Consider the following 10,317-nt stretch of genomic DNA (forward strand, 5'->3'; position numbering starts at 1 on the left):
GGTGTATATAGGGGGAGTGTGTGTCTGCAGCATCTATGTAGGTGTATATAGGGGGAGTGTGTGTCTGCAGCATCTATGTAGGTGTATATAGGGGGAGTGTGTGTGTCTGCAGCATCTATGTAGGTGTATATATGTGGGTGCTGCATCTATGTAGGTGTATATATGTGGGTGCTGCATCTATGTAGGTGTATATAGGGGGAGTGTGTGTCTGCAGCATCTATGTAGGTGTATATATGTGGGTGCTGCATCTATGTAGGTGTATATATGTGGGTGCAGCATCTATGTATGTGTATATAGGGGGAGTGTGTGTCTGCAGCATCTATGTAGGTGTATATATGTGGGTGCAGCATCTATGTATGTGTATATAGGGGGAGTGTGTGTCTGCAGCATCTATGTAGGTGTATATATGTGGGTGCAGCGGTTTTATCTAAGATCACTTTTGTTCTGTCTTTACCATTTACACCATCACACACACTTGTTGTTTACATCAAATATCTTTATTGTAACCTTTTCTTCCATTACCTACAGCCGTAAAATGGTTAGTGAAGCTGTGACTCCGCCCACTGGCTGAGGGGGTTACAGTACAACTTTGCATCACAGAATTAGCAATGCTCTGCCTCCTCTACAGCACTACAACAAGGTGCGATGTGCTGCAGCTCTGCTGGGGGAGGCGCTGTAGCGGAGCGATGCTCTGCAGATGGTCGAACGTCAGCCGCCTGCTCTGTAGCGTCCTGGGACTGGCAGAGTCTTCTGTCCGCCTTCCCTGACCCGCCATGTTCTCTGTGCCTGTCACATGCCATCAAGTCCTGCTCCCTAGTGCCGTCCGGAGATCAACCTGCGGGGACAGAGTTATAGTCTTGTATATAGGAGGCAGTATTATAGTAGTTATATTCTTGTATATAGGAGCAGTATTATAGTAGTTATATTCTTGTATCTAGGAGCAGTATTATAGTAGTTATATTCTTGTATATAGGAGCAGTATTATAGTAGTTATATTCTTGTATATAGGGTGCAGTATTATAGTAGTTATATTCTTGTATATAGGAGCAGTATTATAGTAGTTATATTCTTGTATATAGGGTGCAGTATTATAGTAGTTATATTCTTGTATATAGGAACAGTATTATAGTAGTTATATTCTTGTATATAGGAGCAGTATTATAGTAGTTATATTCTTGTATATAGGAGGCAGTATTATAGTAGTTATATTCTTGTATATAGGAGCAGTATTATAGTAGTTATATTCTTGTACATAGGAGGCAGTATTATAATAGTTGTATTCTTGTATAGAGGAGCAGTATTATAGTAGTTATATTCTTGTATAGAGGAGCAGTATTATAGTAGTTATATTCTTGTATACAGGAGCAGTATTATAGTAGTTATATTCTTGTATATAGGAGCAGTATTATAGTAGTTATATTCTTGTATATAGGAGCAGTATTATAGTAGTTATATTCTTGTATATAGGAGCAGTATTATAGTAGTTATATTCTTGTATATAGGAGCAGTATTATAGTAGTTATATTCTTGTATATAGGAGCAGTATTATAGTAGTTATACTCTTGTATATAGGAGCAGTATTATAGTAGTTATACTCTTGTATATAGGAGCAGTATTATAGTAGTTATATTCTTGTATATAGGAGCAGTATTCTAGTAGATAGGGGGCAGTATTCTAGTAGTTTTCTTACCTCTGTCACTCTTTGCCAGGCTTAGACTTCCTCTTGCCCTCCGTCCTCTGTAGTTTGTCTACAATCTTCCTCTCGTGTCCCCCCGGGTTGTCTTTGTTGGTGTTCTCTTTCGCCTCTTTCTTTGTGCGCCCCTTCCTGGTTGCGGTGGGCACTGCGGAGGGGAAGGAATGGGAGGATTATTGGTTACATGTATTGGTAGTGATAGGGTTTATTGCAGTGCAGTGTTGCAAAAACTACAACTCCCAGCATGCCCGGACAGCCGAAGGCTGTCCGGGCATGCTGGGAGTTGTAGTTTTGCAACAGCTGAAGACACCCCGGTCAGGATAATAATAAGAGGTTACTTACAGACGTATCGGTCGGTCAGGTTGTAGTAGTCGTAGTCGTCGAAGTACTGCACTTCGAAGGCGGTGGGCTGCAGCTTGTCAGCCTGCACGTATGAGGTGGTCATGGCGGCGGTCTCTGGGGGTCTCGCTGCGGTCGGTCGAACGTCTCGTTCTCTCAGCTTCTTGGTTGTTTTGGTGTCTGGTCTTTGTGTGGAGGTTTATATAAGAACAGACCCCGCCCACTTCTCTCAGACCCCGCCCCTCTCCCGCCTCCTCATTGCATCAGACCTTCTCCTCCTCTGTTTACACCAGATTACACCATCGCCCTGCAGAGCGTCTCTCCTGGACATGTGGAACTGTGGTGGATCCCACCCTATAGTGCTCTGCAGAGCATCGCGGCTGCATTGTTTAGTACACTGTATAATGCTCTGCGACCTGCGACTGCCTGGCTAGTGCAAAACGATGCTTCCCAACCAGGGTGCCTCCAGCTGTTTCAAAACTACAACTCCCAGCACGCCGCTCGATCAAGCCTGCAGAACATTGCGCAGCGTGGTGTTTTGCACAATATCGCGCCACAGGTTCCCCTGCAGAGCATCGCAGCTGTGTACTCGCGGAATATGGTCATTGTAGTCTACATTATTCTGTCTGCAGAGCATCGCAGTGTTCAGCATCAAGCCTGCAGAATGTTGCACCATATGTTGCCCTGCAGAGCATTGCAGCCACATACTTACATTTGTGTTTCCCAATCAGTGTGGTTGCAGCTGTTGCAAAACTATAACTCCCAGCATGCCCGGACAGCCAGCAGCAGAGCATCTCAGAAGAGCTATAGCATTCTGCAGACTATCGCAGCTTTAACAGAATCAAGCCTGAAGAATGTTTGCACCATGTGTTGCCCTGCAGAGCATTGCAGCTGTATACTTAGTCGTGTTTCCCGAACAGTGTGCCTCCAGCTGTTGCAAAACTACAACTCCCAGCATGCCACATGCTGCAGAACATTGTGCAACATGGTGTTTTGCGCAATATCGCACCACATGTTTCCCTGCAGAGCATCGCAGCTGTATACTTACATTCCCGTTTCAAAAGCAGGGTGCATCCAGCTGTTGCAAAACTACAACTCCCAGCATGCCCGGACAGCCGTTGGCTGTCCGGGCATGCTGGGAGATGTAGTTTTGCAAGATTCTTCGCCCTATCGGCTGTTGAGTACCTTCAGTTGGTGCACATTCACTGTTCGGGCATGCTGGGAGTTGTAGTTTTGCAACAGTCTTCGCCCTATCGGTTGTTGGGTACCTTCAGTTGGTGCACATTGACTGTTTGGGCATGCTGGTAGATGTAGTTTTGCAACAGTCTTCGCCCTATCGTTTGTTGGGTACCTTCAGTTGGTGCACATTGACTGTCCGGGCATGCTGGGAGTTATAGTTGTGCAACAGCTGGAGGCATATGGGTTGGGTAATATCCATACAGAGGTAGTTGGTAGTTTTCTGTCGGCAGAGCTATGGCGTTCTGCAGACTATCGCAGCTTTATCATAATCAAGGCTGCAGAGCATTGCGCCACATGTTGTTTTGCACAATATCACACCATATGTTGTCCTGCAGAGCTTCGCAGCTTACGGTCACTGCATTCTAATCTATACAGTCACGGTCTGCAGTATTCCGTCTGCAGAGCATCGCAGCAGAGTTATAGCACTCAGATTGAAGCCTGCAGAGCGTTGCAGCTGATCACATCCACCGCTGAGTTCTGGTTTCCACCCATGGGAGAGTAATAATACTATTACAGGTTATTGCTCCTGTATGACATTTCCTGGTGTGGCCCCCCGGGGACCCCTGCTGCAACATTAACCCTTCAGTCGCCATCATCATGAGTTTAACCCCTTCAGGTAACGTCGCACGTCATGTGATTTCCAGGGGGAAGTTCCTGTATTTTTCCAGATTCTTCCACACCTGGCCGCCATCCATGACAAATATGAGAGCAAATAAACAGATTCTGGGGCAGGGGGCGGAGTCACCACCATGGGGGGCGGGGACAGGGTGTCACCCCAGATGGCCCCGCCGTATGAGTAATGTGTATTTGTTGCCCTGGCGATGAGTAACCGCCATAACAGTCACCGGACATGACACGTCCCATGACAGCACAGTGAGAAGAATTCCACTCACATGTCTTGTGTTTACGTGTATATATAGATACATAGATTTCTGGGAAAGCTGGGTGATCGCTACCATCACAGGTTTAGTCGCCCTTACAGACATCACTCTGCTTTCCTAGAATCCTGAATGGCAAATCTACCACCTTATGTAATGATAGATATTGGGTGTCACCCAACTTTCCTAGACTCCTGCATGGCAGGCAAATCTGTCTAGTAAGGAAATGATACATCCTCGGATTACTACTTTACTAGGACTATGGGAGCTTGGGATGATGACACCTATGGGAGCTCTGATAGCGACCATATTGGTGGCCACCCAGCTTTCCTAGACTCCTGCATGGCATGCATATCTATCTAGTAAAGAAATTATACATTCCCTGTATTCCTACATTACTTGGTGACTCCTTTAGTGGGAACTAACATGGTGGCCATATTGGTCATCATCCAACTTTTCTAGACTCCTGCATGACAGGCATATCTGACAAGTAAGGAAGTAATATATCCCCTGTGTTGCTGCTTCGCTAGGACTCTGGGAACCTGGAATGATGATCTCTGTGGGAGCTCTGATGGTGGCAATAGTGGTTGTCATCCAACTTTCCTAGACTACTGCATGACAGACAAATCTCTTCTAGTGAAGAAACAACACAACCCCATTTTACTCATTTACTGGGACTATGGGGACTTTAAATGATGACCCGTCTGGGAGATCTGATGGCTGTCATATTGGTGGTCACCCAGCTTTCCTAGGCTCCTGCATGACTGGCATATCTAACTAGTAAGGAAATGATATGTCACCTGTATTCCTACAGTACTTTGGCATGATGACTCCAGTGGGGGCTCTGATGACGGCCATATTGGTTGTCACCCAACTTTCCTAGACTCCTGCATGGCTACCAAAATCATCTAGTAAGGAAACAATACATCCCCATATTACTACTTTGCTAGGACTATGGGAACTTGGAAGGATGGGAGCGCTGATGGCCGCCATATTGGTTATCACCCAACTTTCCTAGACTCCTGCAAGGCAAGCAAAATCGTCTAGTAAGGAAGCAATACATCCCCGTATTACTACTTTACTAGGACTATGGGAACTTGGAAGGATGGGAGCGCTGATGGCCTCCATATTGGTTATCACCCAACTTTCCTAGACTCCTGCAAGGCAAGCAAAATCGTCTAGTAAGGAAGCAATACATCCCTGTATTACTACTTTACTAGGAATATGGGAACTTGGAAGGATGAGAGCGCTGATGGCGGCCATATTGGTGGTCACCCAACTTTCCTAGGCTCCAGCATGGCAAGCAAAATCGTCTAGTAAGGAAACAATACATCCCCGTATTACTGCTTTACTAGGACTATGGGAACTTTGAAGGATGGGAGCTCTGATGGCGGCCATATTGGTGGTCACCCAACTTTCCTAGGATCCTGCAGGGCAAGCAAAATCGTCTAGTAAGGAAACAATACATCCTCATATTACTACTTTACTAGAACTATGGGAACTTGGAAGGATGGGAGCTTTGATGGCGGCCATATTGGTTGTCACCCAACTTTCCTAGACTCCTGCATGATACAATTCCTGTATTGCTTTCGAATAGCGACCCGAATGGGGGTGCAGATGGCGGCCATATTGATCGGGGATTTAATGGGGGACGCTTTGCAGACGAGAACCTTCCGGCCGTTGTCGCTTCGTCCTTGCCTTTATCGCTATACACATAAATACAAAGTGCGGGGCAGATAGTCGGCGCCGTGTCATTTGTGGGAGGAGTCAGGCGCCGCTCAGGACACCTTGTGCTCCGCACACGAGGCTCCTCCGATTGTAAACAAACATGTCCCGCGGCCGTCACAACAGTCAGCGCGTGACTAACACCGCTACATCTGTCACCAGCCCCCGGGGCCACGGACCGCACAGGCGCTTTCTCATACGCTTTTCTGCATCACTATTATCAAGACCTCTGATTGCTGTCAGTGAACGAGAATATTCACGAGGTTAAAACTATACTTTTCACAGCTGAGGATTTGTTACAATAGCACCCAGGGCAGGCAATGAGGTAAACACATCAGCTGCACAGATCTATCTCCTTGTCCGGGTAGTTTGTTACAGTGTGCCAGCGCAGGTGGACTGCCATCTGTTGCAAAACTACAACTCCCAGCATGCCCGGACAGCCAACGGCTGTCCGGGCATGCTGGGAGTTGTAGTTTTGCAACAGCAGAGGGTCCACCGTTTGGACGCCATGACTAAGGTATGAAAACAAAGAGCTAGGGCTGCGCTCACACATTGCGCCAGAAACGCAGGTGGACGAAAACCACGCCAAAGCCCGGTGGCCAATGGGCGCAAGATTTTGTCAGAAACCCCACGGGAACCGCGACCGACACATTAAAGTCAGTCTGGATCCGCCATAGTGTGAACAGTGCCGTAATTCCCGAATACACTTCACGTTTCATCAAAATCTCTGCTTCCTGGCAGTGAATAAAAACACTGGGGGGGGGGGGGGGGAGATTTATCAAAACATTGTCCAGAGGAAAAGTAGCCCAGTTGCCCATAGCAACCAATAAGCTACTTTCACTTTTGAAAAGGCCTGTGAAAAATGAAAGCAGCGATCTGATTGGTTGCTATGGGCAACACAGCACCGTTTCCTCTGGACAGTTTTTGGTAAATCTCCCCCATTCATTGTTACCGTTTGGAGCCTTCTTAGAAAAACAGAGCCAATTTCTTCTAAAAACAGCGCCACCCCTGTGTTCAGGTTGTGTGCGGTATTGCCGCTCGGTTCAATTAAAGTTAATAATAATAATAATTTTATTTATATAGCGCCTACAGGTTCCGCAGCGCAAAGTTGTGATATCAGGCACCTCCTGAGGAAACCTGACAAGATTGAGCAAGCGTTTTTGTCATCGGTCATGTGAGCTGCAATACCACACACACCCTGAGGACAGACGTGGCGCTGTTTTTTATCAAGTGTTTCTGTCAGGTTTTTCCTGATTTTGTTGTCATCAGGGGGTGTGTGGTATTACAGTTCAGCTCTATTCACTTCAATGAAACTGAGCTGCAATACCGCACACACCCTGAGGACAGACGTGGCGCTGTTTTCATCAAGTGTTTCTGTCAGGTTTTTCCTGATTTTGCTGTTCTCAGGTTTCGTGCGGTATTACAGCTCGGCTCAATTCACTACATTAAAACTGAGCTGCAATACTGCACACACCCTGAGGACAGATGTGGCGCTGTTTTTTATCAAGTGTTTCTGTCAGGTTTTTCCTGATTTTGTTGTCATCAGGGGGTGTGTGGTATTACAACTCAGCTCCATTCACTACATTAGAACTGAGCTGCAATACCGCACACAACCTGAGGACAGACGTGGCGCTGTTTTTTATCAAGTGTTTCTGTCAGGTTTTTCCTGATTTTGCTGTTCTCAGGTTGCGTGCGGTATTACAGCTCGGCTCAATTCACTACATTAAAACTGAGCTGCAATACCGCACACACCCTGAGGACAGACGTGGCGCTGTTTTTATCAAGTGTTTCTATCAGCTTTTTCCTGATTTTGTTGTCATCAGGGGGGGTGTGGTATTACAACTCAGCTCCATTCACTACATTAGAACTGAGCTGCAATACCACACACAACCTGAGGACAGACGTGGCGCTGTTTTTTATCAAGTGTTTCTGTCAGGTTTTTCCTGATTTTGCTGTTCTCAGGTTGCGTGCGGTATTACAGCTCGGCTCAATTCACTACATTAAAACTGAGCTGCAATACCGCACACACCCTGAGGACAGACGTGGCGCTGTTTTTATCAAGTGTTTCTATCAGCTTTTTCCTGATTTTGTTGTCATCAGGGGGGGTGTGGTATTACAACTCAGCTCCATTCACTACATTAGAACTGAGCTGCAATACCGCACACAACCTGAGGACAGACGTGGCGCTGTTTTTTATCAAGTGTTTCTGTCAGGTTTTTCCTGATTTTGCGGTTCTCAGGTTGCGTGTTATGTTACAACTTGGCTCCATTCACTACATTAGGACTGAGCTGCAATACCGCACACAGCCTGAGGACAGACGTGGCGCTGTTTTTTTATCAAGTGTTTCTGTCAGGTTTTTGTTGTCCACAGGTCACGTGCGGTATTACAACTTGGCTCCATTCACTACATTAGGACTGAGCTGCAATACCGCACACAGCCTGAGGACAGACGTGGCGCTGTTTTTTATCAAGTGTTTCTGTCAGGTTTTTCCTGATTTTGTTGTCATCAGGGGGTGTGTGGTATTACAACTCCACTCCATTCACATTAGAACTGAGCTGCAATACCGCACACAACCTGAGGACAGACGTGGCGCTGTTTTTTATCAAGTGTTTATGTCGGGTTTTTCCTGATTTTGTTGTCATCAGGGGGTGTGTGGTATTACAGTTCAGCTCTATTCACTTCAATGAAACTGAGCTGCAATACCGCACACACCCTGAGGACAGACGTAGCGCTGTTTTCATCAAGTGTTTCTGTCAGGTTCTTGTTGTCCTCAGGTCATGTGTGGTATTACAACTCAGCTCCATTCACTACATTAGAACTGAGCTGCAATACCGCACACAACCTGAGGACAGACGTGGTGCTGTTTTTTTTTTTTTTTTATCAAGTGTTTCTGTCAGGTTTTTCCTGATTTTGTTGTCATCAGGGGGTGTGCGGTATTACAAATCTGCACCATTCACTTCAATAGAACTGAGCTGCAATACCGCACACAGCCTGAGGACAGGAGTGGCGCTGTTTTTAGAAGAAATTAGCTCAAAACATGTCAAACAAGCAAAAAATTTAAACAAAAAAAGTGTCAGTAAATGCTGGGAGTTGTAGTTTTGCAACATCTGGAGGTCCACAGTACGGAAACCACCGTCATAGTGTATCACATCCTAATCCAGACTAAAGGGGAACCTCGGAGGAAGGTGGGCAGAGCTCTTGTATCTGTAATATGTGGAAGACGGGGACCGCGGGGATTAAGGACAGCGTCAGCGCCAAACTGGAGGCCCGCAGTGCCGTTTTACCGGCTGGAGATCTCTCTACCCATGGTTCTGACATGCACCAGGACAATGGCATGCTGGGAGTTGTAGTTCTTGCAACAGCTGGAGGCACACTGATTTGAAAACACTGTGCTAAATCCTAAAATCCTGAAAGTGGTCTCCAAAATGTGGACCTCCAGCTGTTGCAAAACTACAACTCCCAGCATGCCCGGACAGCAGTTGGCTGTCCGGGCATGCTGGGAGTTGTAGTTTTGCAACAGCAGAGGGTACACAGTTTGGACGCCTTGACTAAGGAATGAAAACAAAGAGCTAGGGCTGCGCTCACACATTGCGCCAGAAACGCAGGTGGACGAAAACCACGCCAAAGCCCGGTGGCCAATGGGCGCAAGAGTTTGTCAGAAACCCCACGGGAACCGCGACCGACACATTAAAGTCAGTCTGGATCCGCCATAGTGTGAACAGTGCCGTAATTCCCTAATACACTTCACGTTTCATCAAAATCTCTGCTTCCTGGCAGTGAATGAAAACATTGGGGGAGATTTATCGAAACATTGTCCAGAGGAAAAGTTCCTGAGTTGCCCATAGCAACCAATCAACTATTTTCATTTTTAAAAAGGCCTGTGAAAAATGAAAGAAGCGATCTGATTGGTTGCTATGGGCAACACAGGTTTGGGTAAATCACCCCCATTCATTGTTACCATTAGAACTGAGCTGCAATACCGCACACACCCTGAGGACAGACGTGGCGCTGTTTTCATCAAGTGTTTCTGTCAGGTTTTTCCTGATTTTGTTGTCATCAGGGGGTGTGTGGGATTACAGTTCAGCTCCATTCACTTCAATAGAACTGAGCTGCAATACCGCACACAACCTGAGGACAGACGTGGCGCTGTTTTCATCAAGTGTTTCAGGTTTTTGTTGTCATCGGGGGTGTGGTATTACAACTCAGCTCCATTCACTACATTAGAACTGAGCTGCAATACCGCACACAACCTGAGGACAGATGTGGCGCTGTTTATATGAAGTGTTTTTGTCAGGTTTTTCCTGATTTTGCTGTTCTCAGGTTTCGTGTGATATTACAACTTGGCTCAATTCACTACATTAAAACTGAGCTGCAATACCGCACACACCCTGAGGACAGACGTGGCGCTGTTTTTTATCAAGTGTTTCTGTCAGGTTTTTCCTG

General features: G+C 46.3%; 2 protein-coding genes across 2 annotated transcripts in view; one reads left to right on the plus strand and one right to left on the minus strand.

Annotated features, from left to right (window-relative positions):
* The window catches only part of LOC130285348 (uncharacterized), a 20,456-nt gene extending 19,902 nt beyond the window's left edge, over positions 1 to 554 (plus strand). The window contains exon 11 of the mRNA XM_056536707.1: positions 529 to 554. Coding sequence (XP_056392682.1) covers positions 529 to 554 — 26 coding nt within the window. The remainder of the gene's footprint in view (positions 1 to 528) is intronic.
* On the minus strand, positions 476 to 2,208 carry LOC130284246 (nuclear protein 1-like). Its single transcript, XM_056534417.1, has 3 exons — positions 2,036 to 2,208; positions 1,691 to 1,841; positions 476 to 835 (listed from the first exon to the last, which is right to left on the minus strand). Exons 1-2 carry the CDS (start codon positions 2,136 to 2,138, stop codon positions 1,696 to 1,698), a joined length of 249 nt encoding a protein of 82 aa, XP_056390392.1. The 5' UTR covers positions 2,139 to 2,208; the 3' UTR covers positions 476 to 835; positions 1,691 to 1,695.
* Positions 2,209 to 10,317: the final 8,109 nt, after the last annotated feature.

The sequence above is a fragment of the Hyla sarda genome, chromosome 8, assembly GCF_029499605.1.
Source record: "Hyla sarda isolate aHylSar1 chromosome 8, aHylSar1.hap1, whole genome shotgun sequence".
Lineage (NCBI taxonomy): Eukaryota > Metazoa > Chordata > Amphibia > Anura > Hylidae > Hyla > Hyla sarda.

Coding starts and splice junctions, on each gene's coding strand:
- LOC130284246 (XM_056534417.1), bottom strand. CDS start 2,138: ATGACCACCTCATACGTGCAGGCTGACAAGCTGCAGCCCACCGCCTTC. Junction 1,842..2,035: donor CCTGACCGACCGATACGTCT/GTAAGTAACCTC, acceptor TCCCCTCCGCAG/TGCCCACCGCAACCAGGAAG.